Genomic DNA, 19,522 nt, shown 5'->3' on the forward strand with positions numbered 1-19,522 from the left:
CACAAATATCCAACTTTTTCTCTAACTTAGAATTCAATGATCCTTCAACTTTGTTGATTCTTTGATTTATTAATACAATGTAATTTTCTCAAGTAATAGGCATACAAGCTGATTTTTTTTTCACTTTTTTTCTTGGTTCATCAAGGAAGAAAGTCTAATAAGCACGTACAAAGCCAGAAAAATCATAAGACGACACATCGCCGCCCCACCCCCCACCCCCCCCCCCGCAAAATAAGTAACTCTAATTCAGATCCAGTGTGTAGCAAAAAAAGCTATAAAATGTGCACAAGGAAAATGGATGTGAACCTGAGCTGGAAAAAGGAATTCAAAATGAAATACAGGGCAGTTATTGATAGTGTGTGAGATAAGGGTAGAATCTTATCTTAATTATAGACCCACAATCCAGAATTACTGCATTGTTTACAGGTAATTAAATCAATAAAGTGATTCAAGATGTGAACTGGTGTCACTGAGATCAAAATCTGGCCAGTCAAGAGAGTGGTTATTTAGAACATGGTGTTGTCAAAAGGGAGAATCCAAATTCAGTACTGAACTTGCGTGGCTGATGGTATACGGGCACTTGTGACCTGAATACATCATTATTAAACTTCCTTAGATTTCATAAAACTATTCTTTTCCTAAGAGCTATTTGCTCCTGTATTTCAGCTCCTTACCTCTAAGTATTGCTTAAAAAAACCAGAGGGCGCAGAGTAATTTTCATGGGAAAAGCATACTTTTTTGGCGGGGAAGAGAGGTGGAAACTAACACATAAAAGCCCTTCTCTGGATATTGGCCCAGATGGTTTTCTCTCCAAACTTGATTTTCTCTCCATAAGTTGGAAAATCTCCTCCCTAAGTGGACAAAATTTCAATGGCAGTGTGAAAGTTTTAGGAAGCTAATTATGGACAATTGAAAGCAGGGAGTAGGAATGGCAATACTTAGGTGACCTTAATTCCAGCTGTCACTATTACATGGCTATAATGAAACTCTCATGCCATTACATGCCTTTGAAATTGGTTGCAGTAGGTATAAGCATGGTACTTTAAATCCTGACGTTATCCCATGTATTAGCCCTCTTAATTTCTTTTATCTGAAAGACCAATCTTTTTAGGAACGATTGTACAAGGTCAGTTACTTCTCTTTTGCAGCCGACACTTCCAAGAACCATCCAGCTGAGCTCCTTATTTTAGTGCAAGTTCAGCTAGTGCTTGCTCACCTCCCAGCTTTAGCAGTCCTGTTAGTTTAAACTCTGTGAAGAGTTTGTGATACCATTTGCAGATGTATGGGATCATACTGCTCTTGCCCGCCGTGACACATGCTGTCTTTGTGTATGTGTGGTTTCTGATGGGAAAGTTTCTGATCTTCTGGTTTGCTGGAGGCCTCTGGATCATTACACTCGCTCTCCTTCAGGTCCATTTTCTTTGCCTCGGGCAAGCACTGTGGCTGTAGGGCTGTTGCTGCTGCGAGTAATTGGTATCTCTGTTTCTAAGGGGAGTGTGATGTCCACATCCTGGTTTGGGACAGTGCCAGGTTCAGTTTTTGCTCTCCCTGTATGTTTTTCTCCTCCTACCCTCTCTCTTTCTAATCTCTGGTAGGGTTCCCAACTAACCCCTCAGTTGAAACCTGGGCAGGAGATATGTCAGGTTCTCAAGGGAGCTCCTACTGGATTTGCATTATGGTCAGCTCTGGGGGTCTCAGCAGGATGAGCTGTAAATTGGATGCAAATTGGCTAGCAAGTTGGATGCTAGGTACAGAATTAACACAACTGATTAATAGTAATTCATATTGTATGCTTGCCACAAAACTGGAGAGAGTCACTGAATGAAGTGGTATGTTCCAATTAATATTTATGGTCAAAAAACTTTAAAAATCACTGATAATAGGCTTTACATCCTAAAGAGCTAGGGAGGCATGAGGAAGAATGTAGTATGAGGATAGCTGTTGAAGGACTAAACTGGCAGCAGGCAAAAGAGCAATAGTATTAAGCAACAAGAGGATTTGTGCTCCCAAACCTACTGAATGCTTTTGAGTGTCCCACGCAAGGAATTCAGTGGGTTCAGCAAATATTCCAGAGGAAAGTTCTGTCAAACTAGATTTAAGATAACCTTTTCGATAAATCCTGTTACCCTGCGTGCAGTGGCAGAGCAGTGTGTGGTAGGAGAAAGCAAGGGCTGACACAGCCAACCTTGCTGGGTCACTTCCTGACCCAGCTACACATCTGGGCAAGCCCAGCTCGTGTCAGCCCTGTCCTACACTGGAGTGATGGGATCCCTGTGGCATGTGATCTACTTCCAGAGCTTGGGGTTTTTTTGGGTCCCAGGGAGGCAGGTCATATTGCGTGACTGAAATCATGAAGATTTTAGTAGGTTGCTCACAGGCCTCAGAGGGTTGGCCATGGTGCAACACAAGAAAAAGAGGAAAATTATGAGATCCGGAGTTATTCAAGATAGGATAGGAAAACAAGTCTGGTTCATCAAGGTGTAAAGCAACTTCTGGCTGCAAGGAACAAGAATGAATTTCCTTTGTGGCTGGGTTTGTACAGGTGGGAATGTTTTGCCCTCTTATTACATCTTTGGTACTAGCCACTATTAGTTACTGTATTAGCATAGATGGACCAGTGTTCAAGAGTGAAGTCCAATTTGTCTTAGAAAATTATACTGCATGGAGACAAGTTTTATAAAAAGGATAGAGGATATGAAATTAAATTGAGGAAATACCAGGTAGCATTAAGCTAAACTAGCCAGCAAACATTAACTTAAAGAAAATCTTGTTTGGACGAATGCTAAAATAAAGGCTGTCAGGAAAATGCTGCTTACTTGAAAGGAGCAGGACTTGGCACTTGGTTAAGAATGCTTATAGACCTTGCCTGCAGCACCAACTGTCACCATTGAAGAGCTGCTAGACAAGGGCCGGGAAAACAAGTGAGATGCACTTAATCAGTGGTGAATTTAAGGGATCCGGTCATGACAGTGTCACTTTTAAGTGGCTGTAATCAAAGCAAAATGCTTAAAATGAGTGTAGATGCTTCTCCCAGACAGGACTGGGTTCCACCTAGTTACTGGACAAAGTTCTAGTTGCTTTTGCTTCCAGGGTTGTGACTCAAGCTGAAAAGAAAGCTATAAGCAGGCTGGAGAGAAAGGTTTACTATTTGATATGGGTGTAAAAGGCTTCACCAGAAGATGAACAGTAAAAACATGAGACACAACATTAATCTTTGAAAGTTGTTATCTGAAGGCATCTTGCTACATCTTTTCCTCTTACATAAACTCTGTCTGAATATAAAGATTACTTTTAACAATTCAGGTTACCAAAATCATCGTTGAAGGAAAGAGGAGATTTGGGATAGATTCATATCTGTCAAATGAGTTCATCAGCAGGTGAGAGATAGGGGCCACAGTGCAGAGCCCATGGTTGGGCTACCATGCCTTTCCTGATAAGATACAGCAGATTACAAAAGTAAAAAATACCAGGTCAAGTTTGAAGGTGTTAAAGGCCCTGCAAGTATCACTGGAAACAAAACCACTGTCCAGTAGGTTTTTTTTATCTATTGGTATGTGGTACTAAGGCAACTCTTAAGGTCGGGAAAGTTAGTGACAGTATGTAACAGGAAGAGAGAAGCGGCTACTTTCTCCTTCAGATATGAAATTGAGAAAGAGAATGGAAGTAACACAAATCCAGTAATTTTGGTATAATTTTAAATCATATGCTTACTGTTCTGCCCATAAAAATAACTAACATGCCTTTTGGATTGAATTTTCTGAAAACAATGTCTGTTGCTGATAGTTCAGTTGCATTTGGACTCCTTAGATTATTTCTGTAAAAAGCAGTGTGTGTCATTGTGTTTTGTCAGATGCCACTGGAAATCTGTCTTTGCTGCAGCACGTGGTGTTCCTGGTCAGACTCTATAGAGTGTCTAGGAAGTGGTCCAGCGTGAGGAGAAAAGGAGAAAGCTGAACATGTTGGGAGTACAAAAAACACAATTACATTAGCTGCTCAGGCTGTAGCAAGGGTACACAAGAGAATGGGTGACAGAAGTAAGGATCCCTGTATCTGCTGCAAAATGCAAGTGGACAGTGTAGCAAAACCACTTGCAATCTCTGAGATGAGTACCGGTAGCTTGGAAACACAATTGCCAGGAGGAGATCAAGGATTCAGGAATGTCATATTGACTGAACCCTCTCTTGCAAGGGGTTGTGAATTCTTGCTCTCTTCAGTCCCAAGCTTAAAGTCAACCTGCTTTCGCTTTATTCTTTAGCGATGTAGAAGGTTGAGGTGTACCTCAGCCCATCTCAAGGCTCTCTCTTTTTTGCAAAGCACTCTGCAAAGAAGTCCGGGTCCCAAAGATCTCAAAAGTTCTCAGAGGCAGTGCAGCCAAAGATAGCATATGCCACAAAGCTGGCAGTGCTGCTTAACTACATGCTTCTGCTTACACAATCATCAGTGTAGCAGTTAACACTGACAGAAACGATAAACAAATGTTATCATTAAAAAAAACCCCAAACTTTTTGTCTGAGGGCAAATACTTCCAGTAACCAAGGGGCATGGTGGTGGAACAGGCTGCAGAGCTATAGGAAACAAAACACTTTATTCTTGACTTCTAACTGTATGCCTCATAAAATGCAGTGGTAGCAGCTGGCAATCCGTGAAATGACAGGATAAAGCGCATTCTGCATTCTGCAGTAGCTTGTCGCAGTTGATATATTTTTTCCATAGAATTTTGTCTTGTTTCAGATGCCTAAGTAATTCCAGATAACTGCCAGTAACAGCAAGATAAAAGATCAGCTCAATGCATGACCATTAAGAACTTTTCTTTTTTTCCTTACTGATTTCCTTAAAATCACCTTAAAATAATAAAATGTGCAGTTTTCATCTTGAAATTACTCTGCTTCAGTATCACTGTGTAATGACATGAGGCTTCATCTTCTGACAGCCAAGGCTGGAAAGAGGGGCTTTGTGTTCTTTGGGAGGAATCACCCCCAGATTTCATGCTTACATGCTTGTTTCTGTACCTGAAAGATTTCAACATACTAGAAGTTTGAGAGCCATTACTTTTTTTCTTTCCTTTGGAAGACAGAAAATCTGGAGACTTGGCTAAATCAGACAGTCTTTATGGGTTAAAAACTACAAAAAAGACAACTTGCACGATTTTGTAAAGCATTTCTACGTATTTCTTCCTGTAATACATTTGAAGTTTACAGGATACGTTCGATTTACTGTGTCTTGCTGACAGGAGGAACTGCATAACTCACTAGTGACTTTGCTATTTCTCAATACTTGAGTGATCCTGAGCCATTCCTGGCAGAAGTTCATGCCACGTTATATCACACTGTGCTGTCTCAGACTGATCACGCAATCTTGAGACAACGTTCAGCCTAAAACAGGACGTGGTTAAGCAGGTACCAGCAAAGATGCCATTTGGGCATTGATTCCTTATGAGTCCTAGATTTGCGATTTCTGATGAGAATTGCTTGACAATTCCCCTAGCATATGGCAAATCACAAGGGTGTTTGGGGGTATAATTTGAGATCACTGGTAGTTTTGCTATAAATTTCTATAGGACCAAGGATAAGTGCTGTATCAGAAAGGAGCCCTACAAGAGAGGATTGGTGCAGTGCAGAGCACAGCATGCTGTATCCTTTCTGTAGGACATCTTTAGGAGGCTGTGCTTTGGGAGATTGCAGCAGTGTGTTTCAAGGATGTTTATAAATATCCCTCATTATGCCTGGGAGTGGATGGGACAGCACTATAGTGGCACACTGATGTAATCATAGGATATTTAGAAAAACGGGTTAACTTTTTATGATGTGCCTTAGGCCAAATGGGGAACGGTTAGGAAAAGCCTGTGTCAAATGTTATCTAGAGGCTGGAGTGGATTACGTTTCTTGGCTCTGTAAGCTGTGAGTTTGCAACTGAATGCTGTTTTCTGAATGCTCCTTCCAGCAATATGTCCATTTCCCTTCTTTTTTGTTATCTTATATTTTTCTTTTTTCAACAGATCGACAAGACATTTTACAATTCCATTTTAAGGAAAAAATACATCCGTTCACGCTTAATCAGAGTGAGGTATGTGAGATTACAATAAATGCATGCAGCTGAGATAAAATGAAATGTACACCAAGCCCAGCTAGAGAGCCATTTGGTCTGATTCAGTAAAGTGTATTTTATGTAAGACTGGAACATAATGCCCAATTAAGCATAATCTTATTCTGAACCATGCTTTCCTTTGGATCTTGATGCAGAAGATAAACTTCAGTCAGTCCAAATTCTATACAAGTTTGTGTTCAGATCTTGAGCAAACTTTAGCTAATAAAGCAGATATAACTTGAGCTATCTAAAAATAAAAAGCATTTTCAAGACTATTTCCTTCACTGTAATGCAGATGTCATTTCACTTCTAGTATTGCTACTGTGCTGGGCTTGTCAAGTAAAATCCAAGTATGGCTGTGCTGGTTCAGAAAGTCCCACTTGTTACTGTAGCGTCTCTAAGAATGGGCATAAGTAGGTGCCTAGGGAACAGTAGCAGCACAACAGACATGTATGATAACTGCTTCTTGGTATGCTTCCTGTCTCCAGCTATTTACCACTTGGGATTTCCTGAAGTGGATCTGGTTTGTTTAGCAGCCTCTGGTGGAGTTATTTTCCAAGGACCTGTCCAGTCTCTCCTGGACTCTCGAAATTCATGCATCTCAATCCTTTAGCAAGGACTTACTTGCGAAGAGCCACCTTCTTTGGATCATTCAATGGCCCCTAGTCTTGTGCTGGAAGAGGTGATGAAAAGTTGATCTCTATCCCTTTTCTCCATGCAATTAGTGGTATCAGACACTCCCATCATATCCCTTTTCTCTCCTGTACTCCATGGGGTCTACTCCTTTTTTCAATTGAAAGTCCCAGCCTGCTCAGCCATTCTTTGCAGGAACTGGTCCTTGTCACCCTGCTCCGTATCTCTTTCAGGTCTGCTGTCTCTGCTTTTTGAGATGAAGGGGTCAGACCTGTGGTTGGGATTATCATTGAGCAATGTTTTTTTTTCTCTTTTATTCTCTGTTCATTTGCCAATAATGTTTGATTTGATTTTTTGACCACTGTCGAGTGCTGAAAATGACCTTTATAGAACTGTCTATGGTAATACTAAGGTCTTGTTCCTGAGTGACAAGTGCCCATCACTTTGCAAGTAAAACTTGAACGTCTTAATAATCATGTGCTAAAGCTGCAAGACTAATGATAGCAGCCTCAAGATCTTATTCCTGTGAATGTATTTCTCTTTGTTCTTCTATGGTTTGTGACATCCTGCCTCCTGCTCTACCTTAGCTTAATCCCCAGTTAGGCAAACCACACAAGTTATTATGTGAATGTAGCTTTAGGAATATTTTTCAATACTGACTAGAGTGTTATAAGTGTAGACAAGGTGATTTAAGGACCTGAGAGACCAATCTGTAGGGAGAAGTAATAGTTTTCATTACTTCTTGTTCCCAAGGACTGAGTGAGGTATTTGCTGTGTTGAATGCAAGACTTGTATGTGCCAAAGCTTGTTTGCTTTTTCAAATATACAAGCTTTATACCTCTTTAAGTGCTCAGACTGCAAGCTCTTTCAAGCAGGGTCATTGTTGTGAATTTGCTTGGAAAGTACTGTGCATATTTTTTGGCTCAGTATAAACAATGCATTAGTAATAATGCCCACTGCTCACTGAGAAAGACAAAACAAATCTTGATTAGGTGTCTTTTGCTCCGGACCTTTGCTATATAGTGAGTGATTCAAGGCAGGCTGTACTTACCTGAGGGTTTCGAGAGGTGTGGTGTACTTGCAAGAGTTGATACGGTAATTCCAGTGTGGCACAGCACAGGAAGAGGAGTGGGGGGAGAGGTGAGGGAACACCTCAGAAATGCAGAGCAACACCCACAGTTGGATCAGATAATATCTGGAAAATAAACGGAGTGGCAATCATGCTGAAGTTGGCACCAAGGGGAAAAACAGCCTGTTGGAAAGTTCACATAGAGCTACTCACTCTCAATTATGAGATCCTTGAGGCAAGGAACGTGTCTTTCTGCTCAGCTACGAAACACTCAGTGTGCCTTGGTGTGCTCATAACACGTGGCCTTTTATTTGCCCTGCACTGGAAATAGCAGGAATGTCTGTTTCATTTTGGTGCAGGTTCCTTTTGAACATCATAGCCTGATTGCATGACTTTTGTATAAGCTACTTGCCTTCTATTTTTAATTTTCTTATTTTTCCTTCATATAATTACAAATTTCCAAGATAGTGAGACATAACTGGAAGATCTTCTCCTTTCCTATCTGAATGATGCTTAAGACAGAGCAACCTGCTTTTAGCTTGCCCCCTGTATGAAGTAACTGTGATTCCACCTGTTGTGGGTTGTGTCATTGCTTCTTGGCTCAGATAGGAGGAGGCACAGGAGAGAAGGTTCTCGGTGCACGCTCTTATCTTCCCTGTGTAATGACCAAGGATAAGCCATGTGCAAGCACAGAGCAAGACTCACTATACCAGATTAGACACTTTGGTGTTTGTAGTCTAGCATTCAGTCTCTTGCAGTATCTGATGCTTTAAGGAAAAATAAATACTACTACTGGGTGAATTCAGTCTGTTAGAAGATTTTTCTTCCTTTTCTTTCCTCTGATCTTACGTGAAAACAGTGGAATTGTGTGTCCTAGTGTGCGTGCTGCTTGTACTTTTCAGTGAGATGTTAAAGGCCACTTTTGTGGCCCATCTCTTGGACTGTGATAAGCAGACTGTGGATATGCTGCAGAGTTTTTTATTGTTGCATAACGTGAGGTTACATTCACATTCTCCTAAGAGGTTGCAGTGGCAGAATTGGGTTGTGTGGTCTCTCCCCTTTGCTCAAGTACCTTTTTGATGATAATTGGAAATGTTTATTCTGTGTATGTACAGGGCCCTGGAAAGGTCTATCTAGATACCATTAACCATCTACCTGATGTTTCTGAAGTGCTGTGTATCCAGCTTTTCATTGCAATCAAATCAGTTCATTCCCTCCTGCTCTTGTGTCCCAAGCACGTAGTCAGCGACTGCTTTTTAGACTCCATTATAACATTGGTCTGGCTATTTGTTCAGAGAAAGCATCATGCCACCCTCTAGCCTAAGACACGTTTGACCATTCAGCATTTGCTTGGATTTCTTTTGGCAATTCCTTCTCTCAAAAATGTACAAAATGTTTAAAAATCTATCTAATCCTTTATGTTACATTGCCATTGCTGGAGGAGCTAAGATTAAGAAATGTAGAAATGGGCTGAAGGTAACCAGACTGTTTCATTGGTTTGTAGCCCAGATGCTGATGGTGTGATGGCAGAGGCTTTGCTCACATTCTGGTTCTCCTCCACGGATTCTAGAGAAGCATTGCGAGAAAGAGTTGAAAGGATCTTACGGAGGGGCCTGAAAAAATACACAGGGTCCCTGCGAATAAATGTCAGATCTTCTACCGTCTCAAGTAAGTATATTACATCTTTCTTAAAAGTAGTTCTTGCCCGTCTTTGATTGATGGGACTTGATTTTTCCCTTCTGATGATGGCTGTTACCGAGTCTTTCCTGCTCATTAACTTAGAACAAAATCAGTAGCAATGTATAACCTCCACCTAAGTCTTTTAAATACGTCTTAAATATAGATAAATAGGAGCAGTTGCTTTGTGGCCTCGCAGTACAGCCTTAGCCTCCCTCCAAACTGCAGTACCAACCTCATGCTACTATCAGGGTAATGAGTAGGAGCCTCACCACAGTGCTTCAGTACACAGCAACACAAACATGCTCCCTAGGTCTTTGCTTCTCTGGGGAGCCTGAAAGTGCAGAAATTATGCTTGGATGACAGTGGGGAAACAGCCAATGCATTGAAAAAATATATTTGGTGGGAGGATCAAAATCCTTGCAAATTCCTCAGGGGAAAGGGTAAGAAAGGGAAAATGTTCTTATCTAAGTGTCTTTTCAGCTGAGGATCTAGCCCCTTCTTTGCAAAGCAGACCTGCGTCTGCAGGATATGAAAACTAACAGCACTATCTTTTTGATTTAGTGAATTACCAAACAGACACTGAAAGGTGGGTTTCCCTCCTCTTCTACACTTCTGATCTGTTAGAGAATTTTTGTGCAGGCTTAGACTCTTGTCTCTGACTTGGCTTCAGTTATATATAGTCAGCATTTTTTGTGGGTGTCACGCTTTTCAAGAATGAGTTGCTAGTTGAAAGGAAGGGGCAGATACTTGCTCCATTTGTTCTTGCAGGCCTTCCACTTACTCCTAGCGTAAGGGTGACAGTACAGCCCATGGGTGGGTACTTGCTGCTTGCTTTTCCACACTAGACTACTTAAACCAGCAGAGATCTGCAGAGGCCAGACAGGTGTGTTGAAAGAACAAGAAGCCTGGGCCAGATTCCATGCTGGATGGATCCAGACTTCCTCCCACTCAGAAATGACCAAGAGCAACATCTTGTCCTGCCTCTTGGTGCTGGAACTGGGCACACTGCATTGCGGCAATGCAGCGAAACTCCAACAGGAGCTGTCAAGCACCCATTGTTTCTCGATGGGCCAACCAGTCTTCCCCATTGGAATGGCTCAGGATGATAGGTGACATCCCTTTGGGCAAAGAATCACCATTTCTCTGCAGTGTTGTTTATATGCCAGTAGAATCATAGAATAGAATAGTTTGGGTTGGAAGGGACCTTTAAAGGTCATCTAGTCCAACCCCCCTGCAGTGAGCAGGGACATCTTCAATTAGAGCAGGTTGCTCAGAGCCCCGTCCAACCTGACCTTGAATTTTTCCAGGGATGGGGCATCTGCCACCTCTCTGAGCAACCTGTGCCAGTGTTTCACCACCTTCATTGTAAAAAATTTCTTCCTTACATCTAGTCTGAATCTACCCTCTTTTAGTTTAAAACCATTCCCCCTTGTCCTGTCGCAACAGGCCCTACTAAAAAGTTTGCTGCCGTCTTTCTTATAAGCCCTCTTTAAGTATTAAAAGGCTGCAATAAGGTCTCCCCGGAGCCTTCTCTTCTCCAGGCTGAAGGACCCCAACTCTCTCAGCCTTTCTTCATAGGAGAAGCATTCCATCCCCGCGATCATTTTCGTGGCCCTCCTCTGGACCCGCTCCAACAAGTCCATGTCTTTCCTGTGCTGAGGGCTCCAGAGCTGGATGCAGGACTCCAGGTGGAGTCTCACCAGAGCAGAGTAGAGGGGCAGAATCCCCTCCCTCGACCTGCTGGCCACGCTGCTTTTGATGCAGCCCAGGATACGGTTGGCTTTCTGGGCTGTGAGCACACATTGTCGGCTCACGTCCAGCTTTTCATCCACCAGTACCCTCAGTTGCTGTTCAGCAAAGTGCACATGTAATTTCTCCCAGATAGAAATAGTGTGTGGGCATCAACTAGAGAGATTCAAAGAGTTTTTTTGGGGGGTTATTTTTTGGTTTTTTGTTTTGTTTTTCTTTTTAAAGACAGTCAGGTCATGATTTAGTGAATTTTGAAGCTTCAGTTTAATTTGGTGCCTTACATAAAGGATAAAATTGGAAGGAGTACAAAAATGCTTGTTACAAAAGGACAGTGATCTTCTCATCGAGTTATCTGATTAGCTGCTTTTATTCAGTCTGATAAATGTGGGAAGTGACTCAAAACACTGTTTTAGTTGACCTTGAACTGCACCAGGGCTGTTACAGTAATGCACTAGTTGCTAGTTAAAAAAATTAGCTGATATGATTGAATCACAATGTTTTCATTAAATATTTGGTCTCAGTAAAGGATGGCATCTCTGTGTTACTTTGATAAAGTTGTTTGATAAATTTCGTGTTGTTTTTCTTGGCTCTTCCAGCCTAACCATAAAACACTGACTACATAGGTCTACTCCTCACTACAGGACTAGCATTGTGCAACCGTTACATGTGACACAAAGGAACATAAACAGTACCTTGCCATTTCTAGGAGATGACAATAAAAGGTTCCATTTGGATCTTTCTTTGCTAATAGGATTTCAGCAGTGCTATGAGGCTTAGGCAAGCTCCTCCATAGCTATGAGGCTATGCTGTTTAAGAAAACCAGGTTGACTCACGTGAAGAGTATAGAACGGAGCACTCCCATGCTTTTAGAGGAGATGCAGGTCTCAGTTTATAAAGCTCGTCTTCTTCCTCACACCTGGGAGAAGCCACAATTTTCAACAGAACCTGGAAGTCCAGAGAAGGATCTAGGTTTTGCATTTCCCACTTCTCTCTCCCCTCCTGAAATATCCTGTCCAACATTAGTATTTAAACCAAGGAAACCTAAGAAGCCTTATATTTTTTTCCATGCTCTGCAGCAGCTTTCTAAATCTTGCTTCATCTAGCTCTGATGGTTTTGCCAACTGGAATCCTTGTTTATCTGGAGGCAATCTCAGAACATTTTCATAATGGCTTGTAAAAAATCATTAACCTGTTCATTGTAATCACCTTATCAGAAGGTTCTAATTTGGGGCCCATGATATAGCTTAGTTTAGCTAAGCATAGCTAACTAGTTGAACAAATCCAAGTCAGGCACTTACGTACATTGCATGCTAGGAGAGTCTGATAAGGAGAACCTCCTTAAGTCTTCCTCCCTGGATCTAATCATCTTGTTGTTCAACACTGTGTCTCAACTTGCACTTCACTCAAAAGTATTTGCTTTGAGGATCAGTTCCAACAAACTCCTGCAAATTGGGTGCAACACTTGAGATCTTCAGCTGCAGTTCAGGGCAGCAGTAGAAAACTAAGTAGTCTGCCAGACCAGGGGTAGAACTTGCTTTGCCCCTTCATTCCTGAGGATTGGGAATACAGAGGGGATAAAATCTAAACTGACAATGTTTTATTAGTTCAGTTTTTTTCAAAAAGAGAGAGAAGCTTGACTGTACAGGTGTGAAAAAATAGCAACTGTGCAAAACTTAAATGAAAACAAAATAATGTTGTCTCTGTTTTGTATCATCACTAAACAATAGATGTTCTTTATACGGAGCTGCAAAAATAATTTGTATCGGGGTATCTTCAGAGGAGTTATTACTCAAGTCTCTGCTTTCTTATTTAGCTACACTTCATAGTCCCCTGGTCAAGGACAATGGTATCTCCAGACATCCACTATAGCTTTGATAGCAAATAGGAGGTGATAGAGATCTCTGCACTTGTGTACAAACCCCACTGGAAGTCCAAATATTTTCCAGTGGAGAATCAAGCAAACTAAGTCCTATCTTCTCTGAACAGCAATGCAAGGGCCAGCAAAATGAGATATCAAAGTCGGGTGACTTGGAAACGCCCACATTAGGACTTGCTTTTCCTGGCACTGAAAGAAGAAAGTGCCGCAGTTTGTGCTCTGTATAGTTCTGACACCAAAGAGATCTCCTACAAGGCTGAATTTTTTTCCCCAGGGTTTCTTGGTTAGAAGTAGAGTCACCTCACAGTCTGGATCCCTATTAAATAAAGTGTAGAGCAGCTTGCCAGACTACTTCCCTTTGTCAGGTAGGTTGGAAGTCTCTCAAAATGTATTTTTGAGAATGTACTTCTGACGTCAGAAAGAAACTGGTTGCAAGATCACTGGCACTGTTCAAAGTGAGTAGGAAGTATTCCCACCTGTTGCACAGCCAAGGGTTTTGACCATGAACAATGAGTCATGAATTGGTTTTGATCAACAAGTCAACTGTTATTGTTTCTATTTATCTGGCATCTGGGGCTTGCCAAATGTCCTTACAAATACAAAGTACAGAACCTGGGAGACAGATTCTCCCTTCTTTACCGAGTCTTCCGTGGGAGACACGGAGATGAGTGTCTGACCTGGATGATTGAGGAATGTTTCATCTCAAATTATGTCGCTGTCTGGTTTTTTGTACTTTACCAGCCACAACAGCAGCTTGGGGGAGTGGAACAGGACATGAATCTGTACATTGGGAAATACAGTGGAGATCTGGCATTTATCCACTTCGATGCCATTAGTTTGGCACAAGGTGGTACATTTCAGTGTTTGCAAGTCTAGAGAGGCTGACTGAAATGGGAGGGACTGAAATGTATTTTTAAATTAATATTTTGCAAGACATGCTTGTGATGAAGTAATTAAGCAGGAAATCATCCTGGCCTGACTTCTTAGAAGACCCAGATAAGTTGATTTAATTAATTTCCTCACTTAATTCTTGTTTTTCCTTTTCTCTGCCTTGCCTGCAGAGGTTGCAAGTGATTTGGGCTGCCCCTTCTGTAGTGGGACCTTCATTGCAGCTGGGGCATGAGTGTAGATAAGAAGAAAAATAATGCTAAAAACTGTATCAGCTTGGATACATGCTACAGAACTGGTACATAGTTCCTCATGCAGATCCCTCTTTGAGCTGCAGGATGCCCAGATGGAGGAGTTGTAAGTACGCTGTGAGGTGTGGACTGCTGTCTGTCCTCATGGACAGAATTAAGATGCAGTTGATGGGGTGGTGGGGGGAAGTCATGGATGTGAGGACAGGTCCAGTGGACATAAGTAGGGAGGGAAGGGCTGAGTGATAGGGACAATTAGAGGTACAAAGCCTTTGTCTTGTCTCTACCAGGTTACTCTCCCCTGTTGAAGGAATAAGAATTGCATCACCTGTAGCTAAGCCATGTTTTGCTACTTCTACAAGGGTGCATTAACTCTAGGGAGGTAATTCCTGTTGAGAGAGCAGTGAGAATATTGGAAGGTTAGTGGGGAGACATTTTAGGTTGTGTGCACTATTTAGCCACACAAGAGCATGACTTTCCTGCTGACCCCAAAGCTCATGTTTTGCCATCTTTCAGGAAACTCCCGCATTTCCTTTTCGGTACAGTTTTTGGAACGTGACCGAATCTGCTGCTCACTGCTCTCATTCCCATTTCACCCCAGTACCCTGGGCCTTCACAGTCTTTTACATAATTAAAGAGTATTAGAGTAGAGGTATTATCCCCACCTCTGTCTGCACTGCAGGACAGATGCGCTCTGTGACATTTCTCTCAGCTGCCCAGGTTGGTGACCTACTGAAACTTGACAGAGATCCTTTTTTTGCCTGCATGCACTGTTGTTACCCTAAATAACACCCAACTAGGTGAGCCCCCTGTTTCTGATGCGGCTGAGAATTTTGTAATTCTCTCTCTTTTCGAGGAAGTCATTATTAAAATGTGACAAAGGACAGTGGGGAAAACGCTCCCTCTGCTCCCTGCTGCATTTCTCAAAGCTGTGCTTCAAATGCATGTCCAAGAATGTGTTATTAGTAGTGAAGCACATACTTTTTCTTAAATTTTTTTATGTTTACAATCCTCTCTCCCCATTTAAGATAATCTCTACCTTGCCTTTTCTGTGCGGAAAAAAAACTTATACAAGCAAAATGTGGGAACTTGATATAATAGTGGATGGAACATGCAGTTTGCCTTTGAAGCTAGCAGTTATATTATGACATATAGAAAATCAAGGGTGGAAACCTTTAAAGAAAATCAAGTTTCTCGTGGGAATCAATATCTGTGAAAAATTATATAACTGGGTAGAGCTGTATCAAGTTTTTAAAACTGATTTCTCACCTTTAATTTTGCAGCCATTTGTGGCCCTTTCCACACTAAAAATGCATAATATCCCCTAATAATGCATTTGCTTGCCTTACTTGAACATTCAATATAACGTCTAGTCCATTTATGTCACTGAGGGTTCTACCTGTTATTTTCCTTTTCAGAGACGTGGCAAAGCAAGCACATTTTTCTGTAGGAATCTCTGAATCCCTCAGAGATAAGTGTTCACATTCACTCTGCAGTTAACTATGAACTTGCAAATGTTTAGATGGTTGCCAAATAGGTCCACGGGCTTTGGGCACTGAAATCCCTTAACTGGCTGTTGCATATAAACAATTACCAAAATAAAGATGCTTTCCTGCTCTTGCTTATTCCCCTTTTCTTTCCATGTTTGCTCAAAACATATGTTGAGGAGTAAAAAAGTTATTTACTGATAAGTTATTAGTCTTAAATAGTAACTGCAAGTCGCTATTCTCATTAGTCGGAAATTAAGACCAATAATTTGTGTTTTAAGGTTACTCTGTTTACTAAATATGCAAATAACTGTATTAACAAAATTTCTTGTCCAGCTGGAGAACACAACCCTCTTCTGAAAGATGGAATCCCTAAGCCACGTTTAATAGATTGCTGTGATTTTAATTTAAACATTAAGTTTTAAGTTAGGTAAGCTTTAATTAAATAGCAAGTTCAATTTTACAGGTAGGCAATGCATGTTCAAGTTGAACTTGTTCTTGTTTACAGTGGAAGCCTGAACGCTGTTTTCCTAAATGTGGCACAAACAACTATTTTTGCAGCTCTATGTGGCTGGGACAAGATATGACACTTTAATTGTTACTAATTGATGCTTTTTCTTGGTAGCGCAAACAACTAGGGCAACAAGTAAATGAGCAGGGCAGCAAAATTCTCTCTCGTGCCTTACAAGTGATTGCTTCAAGGCAGGGCTTACAGTACGTTGGCTGGCACAATGTGAACAGCTATGCTGTTGACCAGGCCAAAAATGTCAAGCTATGAAGGCAAGCCCCTAATGAGGTAAGCCAGTAAGCAGCCTGATTTTCAGCAGTATCGTGTCAGTCAAAGTGCTTTTGATGGGATCTACTGTGGGCTCAGCTTATCTGAAAATAATGTCAGTTAGTTCAGGTTTCCAAACACATACGTGTGCTCTGGGTTTGGGATCTTGGTTTTGAGTCCTGGGTATTGTGCCCTTAGTTTCACCTGATCTGGGTTCCTGGGTCTGTTGCCAGGCAGACCTGCATTCACTTCTTAAAAACTCCCTTTACTTTGATGTTTTCTCCATGGCTGTGCTGTTTTCTTTAGTACTTGTGTTCCAGCTCCCACTGTGGGATACATGGTCAGGGCACTGTATCTGGCAGATCTCTAAAGCAAAGCAGTGCCCCTACCCTGGTGAATACAACATTGAATTTACTGACAGGCGTCACTGCCCTTTTTCTTTCAGCAGTGGGTGGGTGGGTGGGAGAGTACATCAGCTGCATGGTCATGATATATTATAAAAAATGCTAAAATGCAAAGCTGCACAGACACGCTATTTAACACTTGCAGTGTGTGTGTGGAAGACTTGGTTCTCCAATTACACACAAGTCAGTCCAACTGGAAGCAATGGGTAAAATTTTGCCCACGTGAGGTTTGTACTTTTTTCTAAGTGCCTCGTAAAAAGGCAAACAGATATAGACAGATGCCTTGCAGAACAGCTGTGTGACTCACAGCAAAACTCAGTGCAGTGAGAACATGCCAATTGAATTGCTTCCCAGCACTGTGCTTGAACAAGCTGGTTGTTCCTTTTGTCTTCTCGATGAGCTTTGCAACATAATGTAAGTGTTAATAATTGACTACAGGCTTTATAATTGGGCATTATGAGGTAAATGTCTCTCCACCCAGAGAGAAGCTAAAAAACCATTATTATCAATATTGCACTTGAAGGCAAAAGGTATTCTTTCATTGTTGATTACATTTGTTGGTTTCTTACCAGTTTCCAGCTATAAAATATTAGAGTGACTGAAATGATGAGCTAGTTCTGAAGGTTGCATGAATTTCTAGGAAAACACTGGATGCTCATCATAATTGAAATAAACAAGTAGGGCCAGATTTTTCAAAGCACTTCTTGCCAATATAAACATATAGGTGAAGTAGCCAAATTAGCACAGCTCAGCACCCACTTTTTTTTCCTCACTTTGTAACTTACCAAACAGTAATGTTTACACCACTGCTGAATCCCTCTGCGGGCCTAGCTTTTACTGTCTGGTATTATTACATTTTGATGCAAGGGATCTTGGCAACAACCAACCATATTATCCATGGAAATTCACAGAATATAACTGACATTCCTGAAATGCAGAAGTACCTGTACTTTAAGGTTTTCCTCCTTCTTTCATAGGAATTGAGAAAGTACAAGTGAGCATTTTTACTGAAAGGGGACCTCACAAGTTGTTGCTTGCCCACCAGTAAAATTTATTTATCTTTATTATGTGAACAGTTCCTCTTTATAGTGAATAAGACTGTGTTGCTGTATAAATGTTCAATTATAACTTACCTCCCATTCTTACAAAATAAAGCAGCGGCTGCCCTAGCACTGCCTTTGCTCTGTAACATTGCCCTCAGTCAAGTTGTACATGCACTGGAGTTCTGTTTGTTTCCTTTTTCTATCATAATCTGCTTAATGTCATATTAAGAAATGAATGAGTACATGTCTAGTAATGGTGGATTGCAAACATGCAATTCACCCTGCATACCAGGAGGAGTGTCAAGCCCATAAGCAAAACACAAATGATACAAGCACAATAGGCGACAAGTATGAGCCAGAGCCCTTTGCATTCAAAAGAGACTCCTCCTGGCTTGGTGTGGTTTTGGATCAAAACTAGGATATTATTCTGTGTAGCTGCAAAGAGAAAAGAGAAATTAAGTGGATAAGGATGGGGATCTGCTGAAAAAGGCTATCCAGCTGCAAAATGTGAAGTTGTGGATGCTGTACAAGAATCACTACGTAATTTAAAAATTGTACTGAAAGTGGGATTTTTTTTTTAATTTTTATTTTTTAAATTTGTTTTGACTGCTGGCAACTAAAATGGTAGCTCTAGTAAAAATAGCATTCTGGAAGAAGGGGAATAGACTTACACCTTGAGCCAATGCTTGTTACTGTCAGCATGAGCATACTGTATTTTCCATAAACGTACAACATGCATATTAAAGCAGGGAATGTAATGCTAGAACCTGTTGTGCCGTGCAATAAATTGCTATTAACTATGTCTTTTAGTATTAATAGTGTACCAGACACCCTGTTGCTTAGTAAGATAGGAGAAAGGAGAGCGAGCCACTGCTATTGTAAGCTGGCATTGCTGCAGTGAAGTCAGTGCCGTCTGATGTCAAAGAGGGCACAGACTGAGTACCAGATCTCCTCTGGCCCTCACTCTGGTGCAAAATGCGGCCAGCTGATTTTTTACAAAAAAGGAACTTCAAAACTTTCCACTGTAAAAACTTCTCCCCAACAAAATTGTGGATCTTGAGTAATACAGGACTTGTTTTATCTGTACTCCCCTCCAGAAACATCAGGGTCCACAGCAGGATGGGGGAGACCCTGTGCCTGGTCCTCAGAGGATATTGGCTGGCTGGAGAACAGCAAGCAGCACCGCAGAGAGGAGTGCAACAGCCAGCGCAAGAACGTGACCACATATGAGCTACGCTGGTTTCTCTAGCAGCCCCCCTCAGCCGTACCTCCTGTGGTGGTACCTCCTGTGGTGCCCTGTACTCAAATAGCTGTCGGGTGGGATAACCACACAGATGGGAAACCTTGTCTGTGCTGTCCTGGCCTTACCCTCGCTGTTTGTTTGTTTCAGGTATGGAGACGAAAAGAGCAGAAGCCCTCTTCAATGACAGTAAGTGAGGGCTTTTTAAGCCTGGGAAATCTCCAATTGTTTTAATTAGCATTAATAGTCTCTGAGCACTTTTCCTGGCCCTTAAAAGCCTTTTCTCATCTGCCTGTCTAATGAATGTCACCTTGTACTTCACACAGATGAGCCGTGTGTTTAGAAA

The 19,522-nt window shown here is 41.5% G+C and overlaps 1 protein-coding gene across 1 annotated transcript in view; it reads left to right on the forward strand.

Annotated features, from left to right (window-relative positions):
- LOC142082491 (transmembrane protease serine 11A-like) overlaps nucleotides 1-19,522 on the forward strand; it is a 44,098-nt gene that overhangs the window by 17,727 nt on the left and 6,849 nt on the right. Inside the window, exons 4-6 of the mRNA XM_075150612.1 lie at nucleotides 5,996-6,063; nucleotides 9,291-9,454; nucleotides 19,327-19,365. Of these exons, the coding sequence (XP_075006713.1) occupies nucleotides 5,996-6,063; nucleotides 9,291-9,454; nucleotides 19,327-19,365 (271 nt within the window). The remainder of the gene's footprint in view (nucleotides 1-5,995; nucleotides 6,064-9,290; nucleotides 9,455-19,326; nucleotides 19,366-19,522) is intronic.

This window comes from Calonectris borealis, chromosome 4 (assembly GCF_964195595.1).
Source record: "Calonectris borealis chromosome 4, bCalBor7.hap1.2, whole genome shotgun sequence".
NCBI lineage: Eukaryota > Metazoa > Chordata > Aves > Procellariiformes > Procellariidae > Calonectris > Calonectris borealis.